The sequence below is a fragment of the Phocoena sinus genome, chromosome 5, assembly GCF_008692025.1.
Source record: "Phocoena sinus isolate mPhoSin1 chromosome 5, mPhoSin1.pri, whole genome shotgun sequence".
Taxonomy (NCBI): domain Eukaryota; kingdom Metazoa; phylum Chordata; class Mammalia; order Artiodactyla; family Phocoenidae; genus Phocoena; species Phocoena sinus.
The window spans coordinates 107,898,462-107,914,384 of NC_045767.1; the positions used below are offsets into that span (position 1 = coordinate 107,898,462).

General features: G+C 42.4%; 1 protein-coding gene across 2 annotated transcripts in view; it reads left to right on the top strand.

Moving 5' to 3' along the window:
* The first annotated feature begins 1,693 nt into the window (after positions 1–1,693).
* TMEM154 (transmembrane protein 154) overlaps positions 1,694–15,923 on the top strand; it is a 47,103-nt gene continuing 32,873 nt past the window's right edge. Inside the window, exon 1 of one of the 2 annotated variants that reach the window (XM_032632714.1) lies at positions 1,694–1,873. In XM_032632714.1, coding sequence (XP_032488605.1) covers positions 1,786–1,873 — 88 coding nt within the window. In that variant the 5' untranslated portion in view covers positions 1,694–1,785. The remainder of the gene's footprint in view (positions 1,874–15,923) is intronic. The other variant, XM_032632716.1, reaches the window with a different exon arrangement.

Sequence of the window (15,923 nt, forward strand, 5' to 3'; positions counted from 1 at the left end):
ACGTTTATGATGAAATTCCATTCTGCAGTGTTTAGGACCTAGACCTAAACCAAGGGGACTTCAATAGGACACAGAAAACCTAACCTACTCTAATTGCCCCAAACACTGCTATGAACTATCACCTCCTTCCTGTATTGTTTCAACTGGGTAAGATTTCCACCTCCATTCTAATCCAACTCAGTTCTATTTTGTTTGTTGTTAACAACCTCTGAGAAAATAGTCATTCAAGAAGGAAGAAAGGTAAAATACAGAATTTTTTCCTCCCTGAGAACATATTCTGCTTTGGAAATAGGCCCCTTAAAAGATCATTTATCTCTTACCATAGATCCAGCAATCGAGCTCCTTGGTATTTTCCCAAAGGAGTTGAAAATTTATGTCCACACAAATAGCCGTACACGGAAGCTTCTAGCAGCTTTGTTCCTAATTGCCAAAACATGGAAGCAACCTCAATGTCCTTCAGTAGGTGAATGGATAAATAAACTGTGGTCCATCCAGACAATGGAATATTATTCAGCACTAAAAAGAAATGAGCTCTCAAGCCAGGAAGAGACATGCAGGAAACTTAAATGCATTTCACTAAGTGAAAGAAGCCAGTCCGAAAAGGTTATGTACTTCATGAGTCTAACTATCTGTCATTTTGGAAAAGGCAAAACTGTGGTGACAGTAAAAAGATCAGTAGTTGTCAGCGGTGGTGGTGGTGAGGGAGGCATGAACGGGTGGAGCACAGAGGAGTTTTAGGGCAGGGAAACTACTCAGTATAATACTATAATGATGATACATATCATCACTATACCTTTGTCCAAACCCATAGCATATACAACGCCAAGGGTGAATTCTAATGTGGACTATGGACTTGGGGTGGTTATGATGTATCCATGTAAGTTCATCAATGGTAACAAATGTACCACTCTGCAGGGGGTATTGATAATGGGGGAGGCTGTGCATGTTTGGGGACTGGGGGTACATGGAAAATCTCTGTGCTTTCCTCTTAATTTTGCTGTGAACTTAAAACTGCTCTAAAAAATAAAGTCTTTATAATGAAAAAAGATAAACCAACCAAACCTAAAAAGGTGATTTCTCTCTGGAGAAGAAGAGCACACCCTTCAGGCATGGGTGTAGCATTGTCCTTTCCCTTCTGATGAGCTGTGGGGGGCCCAAGGAGGAGCATGCATGTGCCTGGCCAGAGAGAAGTGGGATGACCATCTCCTGACAGCACAGGTGTCCCTGCTGTCTGGTGTCCAATATGGTAGCCACTAGCCACATGGAGTTACTTAAATTTACATTAAAAAAAATAAAAACGAACAATTCACTTCTCGCTAGCCCTATTTCGAGTACTCAGCAGCCTATGTGGCTAATGGCTACTGTATTGGACCTCTCAGATTCAGAACATTTCCATCCTGTCAGAAAGTTCTACCGGGGAGCGCTGCTCTAGACTCCAGGCAGCCCTGGAGGCTGACCTGGAGTCTGAGGATCAATAAAATCACAAATCGAGAACCGACCCCCCAGTCCCAGATTCTGAATGACATCTGAGCAACGGACACTGCTTCCACGGGGACAATGTCAAAAGACGGAGGCACAAGGGCTCGAGAGGCGTGTTAACTAAATCAGTGCTTGAAGAGCAACTTCTCTTTGGCAATTCTTGCTGGTCTGACAGGCTCCTGCCGAATTACATCACTTCCTAAAAAACAGGCAAACACCTCTGCTTCAAGTCAGCACCGACCCAAACAAGCAGGAAACAGGAAACGTTCACGTTTCTGCGGGGCTGAAACTGCGCGCAGCATCACGATGCCGGGGCGCGCGTATCCCGAGGCTCGCCGCGCCGCCCTCATCTTCGCCCTGGTCATCGCGTTCCTCCCCACCCGCCAGGCGCAGGGTAAGCACCCCTAGGCTTTCCACTCCAGGCGAGGAGGATAATGAACGCTTGTCTCGTGCCGAGGCTACAGAACTCTGCCGGGGAGGGTAACACCCGGAAAAATCTAAGCCTTCCTGTGAAAAAAGTGGAGAAAAGTCGAACTGTCTTTTTCGGGGGGAAGGAGGGAGGAGGGACTTGGCTTCGTTTGCAGCCGGCTAATCCAGCTCCAGCTCACTCACTGAATTTACGCCCTTCCCGCAGTCTTTGTTTTCTAAGATGTAATTTACCGGTCCCAGTCATTTACCGGCTTTAATGGGCATATTAAGAAAATGATCAACTCTTTGGCAGTTCCTGTAAAAGAACGTTTCAATCAGCTGAAACAGAGAAATTATGAATTTACTTTTAATAATGTGAGCTGAGAAGTCTGCTGGTTCCAAAAATTCCTGGAAAACTGGAGTATGGACATTTACTACTGGAAAGTAGACTAAAGAAACACCGTAATTAAATTAAAAAAAAAGTAAACAGGAAATTATCTGAGGAATTACCAGGCATCCACTGTAACTTATTAAGTCTTTCATCTGCTTTCCTTTGATCTTGTTACTTTGGGAGAGATTTTCTTTGTATTGATTGTGACTAATGAAGCTTTGTTTTAAAAAGTAACGTGACAAAAAAAAAAAAAAAGTAATGTGACTGTAGTGAATCAAAGGTACCAGAAAAGACAAAATATTAAATCTCATAATTATGAGCTAAGAGCAGCAGTTGATTTATACCCTGACGACAAGTACAATCACCCTCCATTGCCTCTTGCAGTTGTGTGGGTTTGCCCTTGGGTAAGTAAGCTAGCTGCCTGTGGTTCCTGTCAGTGAACACTGCCTGCTGCTAGTGTAGAGCTGTACTGGGGGTGCAGCTATACTGAGTGTACAGCTGTTCTGGGGGTGCAGATGAAGAAACTGAGGTGGAGGAAGGTGAGACCCACCGACAGTCGGCTCTCCTGATTTAGACTCCAGGCTCTCCCCTCTCCCCGCAGGGGATCGACCACGCCCCCTGCCTGGACCTCTGGACCATATTCCTTTCCCTGAGGGGCGTCCCTCAGCACCCACGGGAGCAGGGCCCAGCCACCCCTCTTCACCTCTTTTAACTCTCACAGCCACCACACTTGCCTCAAACACACTCCCGAGAATGACATTTAACCTGCCTGAGTAGTTTCTTGAGCATCTGAAAATGATTGACTCAAAGTGTCTACAGTTCAGGAGGTGCAAAGGACTCAGTGAAAGGTGTCCCTCTGAGACCCGTATCTGAGCAGTGACTCTTCCCCTGAAAGAGCTCCGGTGGCTCCTCATTTATGGCCCCTGGCCTCTCACTGCAACCTCCTTTCCACGGTATCTCCTTCTGTCTCCCTTCTGCTCCCCAGCTGCAGCCCCTCAGTCACGGTACAGAGTGTATGCTCCAGGCCTCTGGGGCTCTGGCCACAAGTGATGACAAGTTCCATTTTTTTCTACTGAATGAATGCCTTATGCCTATGCCTATGCTCAGACTGAATGTTACCTTTTCTTTGGTGTCTCTCTCACTGCCCCTTCCCTGGCACGCTGCCTGTTATGCCCCCAGAGACCTAAACTTCTGTAAACCCAGCTAACCACCTGGAATCATAACTGTGTCTGTGTCCATGCCTCCCACCAGGCTGTGAGCACCTCCAGGGAAAAGAAAATCCCCTTTTGTTCATCTTTGATTTCCCCAAATCTTGTAAGGGGTCAACATAAATGAGAAACTCAGTTATTCTTGATAAATACTAAAATCATCCTAGAATGGGTATGAGATTGATCACTAAAGACTGATGAGCTCCTGAGAGCAGGTAGTGTTAGGATGTCAGGAGAAGTGGAAGGTGAAAAGCTGCATTTCAGGGGAGCACAGGGATTATCTGAATCATCCCACACACTCACCTGTCTCCATTCCCAGTGCCTGAAAATGCAAAACTGCCCACTTGCAAGCAGCTGTATAATCAAAGCTTATTACTTTGAGATTAGCCAAGGGAAAGGCTGTTCTAAATTAAGGACTGAATATATATTGTAAAATTAAATAAGGTATATCCTTTTGAGCTAATGGTGCCTGAGACTTTAGGACGTGAGTTCGTTTAAAGGTGTCACAGTTGTATCTATTTCTTTGAATCCTTCAAAAAATACCTTGGAGGTATTTGGTAAAAGAATCCGATCTACTGAACAGCCTGATTCTCCTTTGCAGGCATAATCCAGGTTTATCTCAAGTCAAGCCTTTATTAACCACAAATAGGCAACATTATTTAATAACTGCAGTTACCTGAGACCAGCATCATTACGGTTGAGTCAGCATCATTTTTGCTTTATGTAGATAGAGAGTGTGGTGCAGAACTGATTACTATCACAAGTGAAATAATCCACTTAGAAGTGAGAGAAATGAGAAAATAGCTTTTCTGGGATTTTGACAAAACAGATGAGAATAATTAAAGAAAAGCTCTGAGCCTAGGTATCTTGGCCAGTGTAGGATGCTAAGAAAGTTCAGACTCAAGGCAACATTCTGCCCGTGGAATGAAGGGCCACCTCGTTCCTTACCCTGTGCCCTCTCAATGTCAGCTTAACACTATCAGAAAGCTAAAAGCAACTTCCAGATACCAAAAGCACGGGATTTATTAGCTGCTAAAAGCAGAACGGTCTGTAGAAAAAAGAGCAAAAAGTCACAAGGCAGAAATAAGTCCTCTGTAACTGTTTTGGTGACCAGAGCTAAACATGGAATTTGACAGAGAGGACTAGGAGATTTTTCTGGGCTGTTTCAGAACAGTAAGGATCATATAATTATTGGACGAACCTTCAGAAGGAGAGAAAGAAGAGAAGAAAATATGGGTTGCAAAGATGAAACTGCACTTTCTGATACTGTTTTTATTTCAGTGAATGTGACTGCCATCTGCTATTTCCTGGGACAGTCCCAATTTCAAGTAGTAAAAATGATGATGGCCAACATACATACTGCTCAGTATATGCCTGTTCTGAACACAGGACCAACTCATTCAATTCTCATAACAAACCTTATACAGTGGCTACTATTATTCCTATTTTACAGATGAGAAAACAGGCACAGAGGGGTTAACTGACTTGCCCAAGGTCACACAGCTAAGTAGTGGATCTAAGTAAGATTCAGCCTCAGGAGTCCACGCTCTAACAATACACTGTATTACCTCTGGGTTTTCAGGCTCTGCCAGGCTATGTGTCTAGTTTTAGGTTTGGAAAAGTATGTCTCTGGTGCCTTCCTGACTGTGTAGGTGTATCATACAAACTCTTGGCTGGGCGGTAAGTTTATCACATGTTCATAAAGGAGCTGTATTTGTTTGATTGGGTCAGAGACTGGCTGACGGGAAAAGGGATAGTGGAGTTGGGTTAAACTTCGGCCTGTGGAGGGGAAGGGAGAGGCTGAAAGGTACAGAGTGAGCAACAGAGAATCTGGGGATTAGCACAGTTAAGACCAGAAGCAGGAAAAACAGAATGTTGAAGTCACTGGGTAAGAGGCTTTGGGGTGTGGGAACCAGGGAGAGAAAGCCCAGCCCTCTGTCAGGCAGAGTCACTGCCGTGGGAGAGCCCTGCTAAGAACTGACCCCAAGGACCAAACAGCCCTCAGGGGCAAAGAGAAAAGAAGAAAAACAAACAAGCAGAGAGGGTTTTATTAAGGCTTAAAGTTCTTCTGTGTCTAGAAGGCTGACCCAGGAAACCAGGAGAGGGCAGGACTTTGGCTGGGATAGGCTCAGTTCTGTAAAGAAACAGTGCAACCTGCAATTTGCCTACCTGTGTATATAGTTTGCACCACCCTCAACTGTTGGCAAAGATGTGGAGAAACAGGAACCAGGCACCGCCCATGGGAGGGCAGATCAGTGCAGTCCTCTAGTGTCTCCTGCTGCTGAACCCATGCATTGGGCTTTGAATTTAAGTAACCATATTTTCCATTTCTAGAAAATCCTAGAATATTGTACAATATATAGAGAGAGTCTTGGTTTTATTTTTCCTTATTTATTCCTTCTTTTATGTCTTTAAACATACTATTCACTATTTGATAATTTTTATCTGAAGTTTATGTAGATCAGATCTTGTTGCTTCTTGTATCTGTCACCTCCCATCATGATGAAAATCTTGGGGGAATTAGGGCAAAACCCAGCCCACAGAGCTTGGCCCACCCTATTTAACAGAACCCCAGATTTTCTGATCCTGTCACCAAGCTACTGTAAATACTTTCCCAGGACAGCCTCAGTCCTGTCACCACAAAATAGCGTTTGGAAGAAACTCAGATAGGGGTGTGCTCTGGGCTCGAGGAGAGCGGGTGCTTGGACCTCAGGCTTAAACCCCAGCCTAGGGTTGGGGAGAGGGAGACCTCAGGGATCAGCCTCCAAGAGCTGTGTGAGGTACCAAAACCTCATTAGAGGTGCAGGCCAGCAGAGGCAAGCCGGTAACCAGAAGCAGGTGACCAAAGAGACCAAAGAGACCAAAGGTGACCAAAGAGACCAAAGTGACTGCCAAGGAGAAAAAGTAGACAAAAACAAATTCAAAACAAGGCCGTGGGTCAGGGGTCCACAGTGTCAGGATGATGGTGAGGTCAGCCTGGGGGAAGTGCAGCTGACTTTGAACTTTGCCAGAATCATTGCAGCTGCTTTTCTTTTTCCTTTCTTTCTTTTTTAAAGCCATGAACTGGTGTTTTAGCTTTCACTTTTGACCCTGTAGGTAGACAGGAACGCCTGAGAGTACTATATAGCTTCTCATATCCTGCGGGATTTGGGCAAGTCCCCATAGGTGGGTAGGTATGGCTCTGAATTTAAATTTCCTCTACAAGTTTTTTTTTTCTTTCTCCATATTTTCTGGGCTCTTGGGATTTCCTTGCTTTTTTGTTATTTCTTTATACATTCAAGAAGTTGTTTCTTCTATTTCATCCAGTATTTCTAGGTGCTGCATACTGGGCGAATTTTTCAGGTTACTAACTATATGAGGTTATCGGAAAAGGAATTTTTTTCGATTCAACCATTCTGGAGGACAATCGGGAAATATTTAGTCAACTGGAGATATACAACTACAACAGTTCACTGTCACATCACTCACAAATGTTCGACCTCAAAGAGTCATGGCCAAGGATGTGGATTGTAGCATTGTTTGTAAAAATAGAAACAATCTAAATATCTATTAACAAAAGAAAAATACATGAAACTTGGTATAGTCACAGAATGAGATATCATAGAGCAGGTAAACTTAATGAACTACAGCCAAATGTATTAAGATAAATGAGTCTCAAATGTAATGTTGACAAAAACCAGTGGAAGATTAATAATTACAGAATAATTACATTTATTTAAAGTTTTTAAAACACTCCAAATTCTGCTTCTATTGCTTAGGGACACGGGTGTATTTGGAAAGTGTGGGACTGATCCGTGTTAATTGAGGAGAGCCGGTAACTTGAAAGAGATTGGGGGAAGGAGGGCTTCAGCTGTGTTTACAATGTTATGTTTCTTTCAGAAAAATACATGGTGGTCCAGGGTCAGCAAACCAAGAATCATGGGCCAAACTCAGCCAGCTTCCTGCTTTTTTCCAACGCTTGAGCTAAGAATGGTTTTTATATTTTTAATGGTTATATAAAAACAGATAATAGCCTGTATTTTGGCCCACAAGCTCTAAAACAGTTACTCTCTGGCCTGTTAGGAAAAAGTTTGCCAACCTCTGCTCTAGTCATTATGGGGAAATAGAAGATAATTAGGGTTGGTCCCCTGTCATTTGTTACATTCGTCTCTATTCCCTTTGGTAGGTATACATTCATAATGAAAAGTGAGAGAGCCTGTGAGCTCCTTTCCAGCTCTCCTGAGTCTCCGCGAGCCCTCCTCCCTCTTTCTTTTCTATAACTCCCAGTCTCTTTGAAAGACAGCCAACACATCTTCATTTTCACTCTCCGTTCACTTCTCAACCCCCTGCGATCTGGCTGCCATGTCAAGCACCGCACTCAAATTGCTCTGTCTGGGTCACCGGTGCCTTCTAATAGCCGAACCCAAAGGACCCATTTCCATCTTTATCTTCTGTTTTTCTCTGTAGCACTTAACATAATCAATTATTGAAACCCTCCTCTTCCTTGGGTCTTATGAGGCCATTTTCTTCTTGGTCTCCTAGGACTCTGATTGTTCCTTTCCCGTTTGGAGTTATGAATCTTTCTCTCCCACCTGTTCCTTTTGTATTTATCTTTTCTTTTCTCACTCCTTACATCATCTCAGGGTCGTGACACACTTTCATCATTTTTATCTCCCTCCTGGGCTGATGGTTCCCCAGATCACTCCAATCAGGGATGTCTGTTTAGCTCCAGCCCTACATATTCATCATCTGTCTTCCTTGGAGACGTCCCAGGAGCCCTGGGCTCAGCTTGGCCAAAACGGAACTCTTTCTCTGCTCCCTACTGGTTTAGGCCCTTCTTAGCTCTCACCTAGGTTACTTCATTAACTTCTTAACTAGTCTCTTTGCCTTTAGTCTCTTCTCCAACCCAATTTCACATAACCTCCAGAGTGATGGTTCTCTAACAAAACTGTGATTATTTTTCTCTTGTTTTCACCCCTTCAGTGGTTTTTCATTTCCTTCGGATAGATTCCAGCCCCCTCAGCCTCATTAAGAGGCCCCGTGTAAGCTTGTGCTGTGTTCCTTTCCTACTAGACACTTCCCGCCATGCATCCTATGATATAAGTACTTGAATGTGCCAACCTCTGTCGGGCCACGGAGCTTTCTATAGCTGTGCTTCAGCTGCAGTGCCTTCCTTGCCATCGTTGCTTGACGAACTCCTGAGATTCAACTCAGTGGTCACCTCCTCTGGGAAGTTCTCCTGAATCCTCCACCCCGGATGCAATGAATGCCTTCCCCTCCCATATCCTCGTGATGCTCTGTGCCCAAACATATTATGGCTTTTATGAAACTGTAATGTAATTATTGATTTGTATGCCATTGTCCCTATTTACCAGTCACTTCCCAGGGAGGTTGGGGCCTGGTCTCATTCACCCTTACGTCTCTAGAATAGTTCCTGGTACATGACAGGCACACAACTCACTGACTAAAGGAATGAATGACATGAAATTTATTCTATAGCCCAAGACTTACTTGTGTTTGTGACAAAATTATAATCATTTCAATAATGCAATGAAACTGTGGTGATACCTGGATAAATGTGACTTTTCGTTAATCCAGTTTTATTTTGTTCTGAAATGTTAAAAGTCTCCCAAATCATTTTGTGTGTGAATAGTTCAGTTCTGGCTCCTCAAACCAAACAGGGAACAGCTACAGCTCCCTCTCCTGTAGAGAAAGCTACGTGGCTGTACCTATGAGTAGTTCCGAGAGAGCCTTCTGTCCATCTCCCTCTCAGAATATAGAGGAAGTTCAGACCCAGTAGATAGGCATTGAGCAGCATGACAATTTGCAGAAAAGCCAGGTAGTTACAGACATTTTGGGGAAGTACTTTTTTTTTTTTTTTACATATTTATTTTTGTATTTATTTATTTGGCCGTGCCCCACGGCATGCTGGATCTTAGTTCCCCGACCAGGGATCGAACATGTGCCCCCTGCAATGGAAGCACAGAGTCCTTACCACTGAACCACCAGGGAAGTCCCTGGGGAAGTATTTTTGAAAAAAAAAAAAGGGGAATATTAGTTTCATAGACATGAAATTTCAAGCCAGTAAGAGCTGATTTGAAAACTTGAAAAAAAAAGTTATGTAACATAAAAAGAATAGAAAAGTCTGCCTCTGGTGCCTAAGACAGCATAGAAGCGTTTCCTGAGAAATTAGAGGAGGTGGTTGGAAAGGAGAGCTATCCACCCCAGCAGGATCTCATGGGTTGTGGTGTTTTGCGTTTGCTTCCTTAAAACAAAACCAGCGAATCTAGTTTTTTTGGTGCAATCTGAATTTTTTTCTATGTTTCTTTATTTTATATGAATTAAAACAATCTTTATTATTTCTTATTTCCCCACCCCATTGTGGCATTCAGAAACAGGAGTCTACTTGTTAGGAGGGTTTGTTGACATTTTTTCCCCCTGACAACACTGTTTATTAATTTTAACATCTATTTATTCTTTTCTAAAGATTATGCTTATTTATTTTTCTATGATTCAGATGGCCAGATTTAGCAAATAATATAAAACACTCAGATACATGTAAATTTCCAATAAACAAAAAATTTTTAGTATAACTATTGTACATCCCATGCAATTTAATGTGAGTATACATAAAATATTGCATGGGACACATTTATAGTAAGACATTATTTGTTGTTTACCTGATATTCAAATTTAACAGGTGTCCTGTATTTTATCTAGTAACTCTATTTATGATTATGATGATGTTTTGGCAGGCAAAGACCATTGCTGTATTGGTGCATCACGAAGACCAGAGACATTTTGGCTATGTAGCCAGTTAACAAATATTAGAATATCTAAGTTGAGTCCTAGATCAGTCATTCAAATAACAAGGAATTATCACTAAAAAATAAACAAACAAACAAACCAACCCCTGGTGATTAAGTAGACTAAAACTAGGAATCCAAGAGTGGATCAACTTTAGAGAATCTATTCATGTAATTTGTCACATCAAAAGCTAAATGAGAGGGACTTCCATGGTGGCGCAGTGGTTAAGCATCCGCCTGCCAATGCAGGGGACACGGGTTCGATCCCTGGTCCGGGAAGGTCCCATGTGCCACAGAGCAGCTGAGCCTGTGCCCCACAACTACTGAAGTCCATGCGCCTAGAGCCCGTGCTCCGCAACAAGGAAAGCCACTGCAATGAGAAGCCCACACACTGCAACCAAGAGTAGCCCCCGCTCAGCTCACCGCAACTAGAGAAAGCCCATGCGCAGCAACCAAGACCCAACACAGACAAAAATAAAATAAATAACTAAATTTTTAAAAAACTAAATGGGAAAAAAGTCATGGGATTGTATTAATAAATGCAGGAAAGAGGTTGACAAAAGAGAGTGAGAATAGCCCAGAAGCTAGCTCAAGCTGCGATACTGAAATTCTGAGGACTTAGATGGATGGGCAAGGATCTTGGATGCAAGGGCAGGACTGATTCTCTTTGGAGGTAAACTAGGATCACAAGCCAGGCCAGCCTTAGAGACCTGCTAAGTGGCTTTGCTGACCCTAGAAAATCCCATCCACCGTTTTCTCCGCTCAGATGCCACTTGGAAGACCTCACGAACTTGCTTCCTTCTTGAGCCTCCTGTAAGAAAACTTCCAACAGCAAACACACTCTGGCCCTCTGCTGCCCCAAAGGCTGGCACGGAGAACTTTTGGTTATACCCTCCCCCCTTCCCTCCTGCAGCTCCTGGGCCCCCACATCTCCTTCCCCTGCCTTCCTCTTCTCTGATGATCACAAGCATGCAGCTACCATTTAGGTTTTGGTTTGTCTCTCCTGCAGTGGCTTCTGGTAACACTGAGCTTGTGCTGACCTGAGCAAGGAGGCCAGGCCAGCACAGAGACCTGTGTGACCTGCACCAGAGTTCCCCTCATTTATCCACCCAGAGGGAGGCTGACACAGCAGCCAGGGAGGGCAGGGCAGGTCGAGGAACATTTGTTTTCACGTTACTCTTTTCCATTGTAATTTTGAAATTGGCTTCAAAAGAGAGGTAGAAATATAATAAAAGTAGTAATTATCATTACTAACCTGAATACTTTTCTATCACTTAATAATCTTTCTTTTTTTCATTGTAAAGAATTTTTCACACTACTGTATATAAAATAATCAACAAGGACCTACTGTATAGCACAGGGAACTGTACTCAATACTCTGTAATAACCTATGTGGGAAAAGAATCTGAAAAAGAATAGATATATGTGTATGTATAACTGAACCACTTTGCTCTACACCTAAAACTAACACAACACTGTAAATCAACTATACTCCAATATAAAATAAAAATTTAAAACAATAAAGTACTTTTGTATCTATCATCCCACTGATGGTAGGAAGAGATTTTAAATGTTAAAAGTGTACTCTGTGTCATAAAAATATATACATTTCTTAAAACTGCCAGGTACTGACAGGCCAGGATAGGATTCCAGTGTTTGAAAAGGTACTCAGATGGTCAAAAATGCAGCTGGAGAGGTGAGTAACTTCAAACCAGAGACAGCCTTAGGGTCTGGGCAAGTCTGCTTCAAAACAAGGAAGCTTTCTCTGAAAAAGACACCAAATAAAAAGTATAAAATGAAAAATGCATCTGAGCATGTGGGCCTCCATGGTGGGACATGTTTTCCTTTCTTCTCTTTTTTTTTAATGTTATTGGAGCATAGTTGATTTAAAATGTTGTGTCAATTTCAGGTGTACAGCAAAGTGATTCAGTTATACATAAACATATATCCAGTCTTTTTAAGATTCTTTTCCCATATGTGTTATTACAGAGTACTGAGTAGAGTTCCCTGTGCTCTACAGTAGGTTCTTGTTGGTTATCTACTTCATATATAGTAGTGTGTGTATGTTAATCCCAAACTCCTGATTTCTCCCTCCCCACCACGTTTCCCCTTTGGTAACCATAAGTTTGTTTTCAATATCTGTACGTCTGTTTCTGTTTTGTAAATAAGTTCGTTTGTATCATTTTTAAAAATTAGATTCCACGTATGAGTGATATCATATGACAGGCGTGTTGTAATCTGATAGTAAATTGCAATTGCAGGGTGCTTCTCAAGGCAATGGGGTAAAACACAATGGTGCTTCACGGGTGCTTCCCAGAGCAGACTATTGTATGAAAGCCTTTTATCAGATGACCCTGCTCAAAATAAGCAAAAGAGGCATTTCTTAATGATCTCTCTACATAAGGCATTGTCACCTTTCGTCATCTGATGGCTGAAGAGAAAGGGTGTACGAAACACAGACACCACTTTACCTAGACTGCCCTTCGGTGCTTACAATCTGCCACTAACCTTCGCTGATTTTGCACTGAGCCTGTTCACCCAACGATTTATAATGTCAGGAAAAAAACATACTAAGTGAACATATTCACTTAATAAAGATGGTCAGATGCCTAGTACAACAGAGCTTACAGAGGAAATAACAGTCCACCCCCACTAGTCCTGCACCCCAGAGAGAGTTCAGGTGCCTGGACTATACACGTGAGGAACCCTGTGACACACCTGATTCCAAAACCAAAACCAAAACCAGCAAACAAAAAGAAAACCCAAAAAGCTAGAAACGTGAAATTTCATCATTAGAGAGTCTTATCTTTTCACTAAACAATTCCTCTCATTTCCCAGTGTTTTCTTTAAAATTCAGATAAGTTTTTGAGACAACCACCGTAGATCTCTTTTCTCTCTGTGACTAAGAACACACTGTGTGTGTTCCTGGAAGGGGGTTAGGTTGATTGAGGGAGGAGGATATCAGTCTCTTGATAAAAAGGCGAGAGGCCTGTCTACCACTTTACCTCCGACTCATCTGGCCTTTTTCCTAAATAGCTGTTCAGTGAACAGCAACCATACAGCAGACACGGTTCCCGGGGCTGGAGATAGATACAGAGCAGAACAAAGGAGGACACAGACAATAAGCAAATAGTACAAGGAGGAAATCATTTCAGGTAATTAACAGCTCATAGTACTGTTTCAAAACCAAGTAAACTAGAGAAAGGGCAGAACCCTTCAGAGCTCCCCCTGTGCCTTATGCAGGATGGTGTCCCAGTGGCACCGTCTGGTCCACGCCAGCACCCCAGCACCGAGGAGGTGGTCCATCCACTCAGCGTTAGTACCCCCTGCATCAGCACAGTCATCCTCCTGCAGCCCAGCTTGGGCCTGGGGAGTCTGGTTTGTTTGTTCCTGTTGTATTCCCGTTTTACCCCTGGCCACATCACAGTCAGATGTCACAGATACTGAACAACTGATTTTTGTAAAAAGATGTCAGGGCTTCCCTGGTGGCGCAGTGGTTGAGAGTCCGCCTGCCGATGCAGGGGACCGGGTTCGTGCCCCGGTCCGGGAAGATCCCACATGCTGCGGAGCGGCTGGGCCCGTGAGCCATGGCCGCTGAGCCTGCGCGTCCGGAGCCTGTGCTCTGCAACGGGAGAGGCCACAACAGTGAGAGGCCCGTGTACCGCAAAAAAAAAATGTCAGAGTTGAAGAGATAGACTGCTTGACAGGTACATGCACCTATTTTTGTTGTTGTTAAAGTATAGTTGATTTACATTATTATATTAGTTTCAGGTGTACAGCATAATGATTCAGTATTTTTATAGATTATTCTCCATTACAAGTTATTACAAGATAATGGCTATAGTTCCCCATGTTGTACAATATATCTTTGCTGTTTATCTATTTTATACATAATGGTTTTCATCTCTTAGTCCCATATCCCTAATTTGCCCCTCCCCCCTTCCTTCTCCTCGCTGGTAACCACTAGTTTGTTTTCTGTATCTGTGAGTCTATTTCTGTTTTTCATATAGATTCATTTGTATTACTTTTTAGATTCCACATATAAGTGATCTCATACAGTATTTGTCTTTGTCTGACTTATATTCACTAAGCATAATATTGCCTAGGTGATTCCATGTTGCTGCAAATGGCAGAATTTCATTCTCTTTTATGGCTGAGTAGTATTCCATTGTATATATTGGGTGGGCCAAAAACTGCCTTCAGTTTTTTAAGTAAAAATAAAAGACACATTTTTCATTTTCACCAAGAACTTTATTAAACAATGTATTCACCCTTTTGTTCCACTACTTTCTGCCATTTTTCAGGCAACTTCATAATTCCATCTTCCCAAAACTTTTTATCTTTTTGAGCAAAGAAGCGTTCCTGGTGCCTTTTACAGTCTCTCAGGGAATTGAAATTTTTTCCATTCAAAGAATTTTGTAAAGACTGAAATAAATGGAAATTCGAAGGTGCAATGTCTGATGAATAGGTGGATGAATCAGAACTTCCCAGCCAAGCTGTAACAGTTTTCACCTGGTCATCAAACAAACATGCGGTCTTGCATTACCCTGATGGAAGATTTTGCGTTTTCTGTTGACTAATTCTGGACCTTTTCATCGAGTGCTGCTTTCAGTTGGTCTAATTGGGAGTAGCACTTACTGGAATTAATCATTTGGTTTTCCAGAAGGAGTTCATTATAGAGGACTCCCTTCCAGTCCCTCTATACACACAACATCACCTTCTTTGGATGAAGATTGGCCCTTGGTGTGGTTCGTGGTGGTTCATTTCGCTTGCCCCACGATCTCTTCCATTCCACGTTATTGTTCAGTATCCACTTTTCATCGCCCATCACAATTTGTTTTAAAAACAGAACGTTTTCATCACTTTTCAGTAGAGAATCACATGCAGAAATATGGTCAAGAAGGTTTTCTTCGCTTAACTTACGTGGAACCCAAACATCAAAGGAATTCACATAACCAAGCTGGTGCAAATGATTTTCAATGCTTGATTTGGATATTTTGAGTATATCAGCTATCTCCTGCGTGGTATAACGTTGATTGTTGTTAATCATTGTTTTGATTTGATCACTATCAACTTCAGCTGGTCTACCCAACTGTGGAGCACCGTCCAGCAACAAATCTCTGGCATGAAACTTTGCAAACCACTTTTGACACGTTTGATCAGTCACAGTACTTTCTGCATACACCGCACAAATCTTATTGTGCGTTTCAGTTGCGTTTTTCCCTTTCTTGAAATAATAAAGCATAATATGCTGAAAATGTTGCTTTTTTTCTTCCATCTTCAATATTAAAATGGCTGCACAAAAATTCACCAATTTTGGTAAGTCTTTTTTAAAATGCATGCTGATATGACAGCTGTCACTATACAATCTAACAAAACTGTTTGGATTGAAGTTAAAGACAACCAAGTGCTACTGGAGCCATCTTGAGGAAAAAACTGAATGAACCTTTTGGCCCCCACAATATTTACCCCACCTTCTTTATCCATTCATCTGTTGATGGACACTTGGGCTGCTTCCCTATCTTGGCTATTGTAAATAGTGCTGCTGTGAAGATTGGGGTACATGTATCTTTTTGAATTAGGATTTTCATTTTTTCTGGATACATACCCAGGAGTGGACTTGCTGGATCATGTGGTAGTTCTATTTTTAGA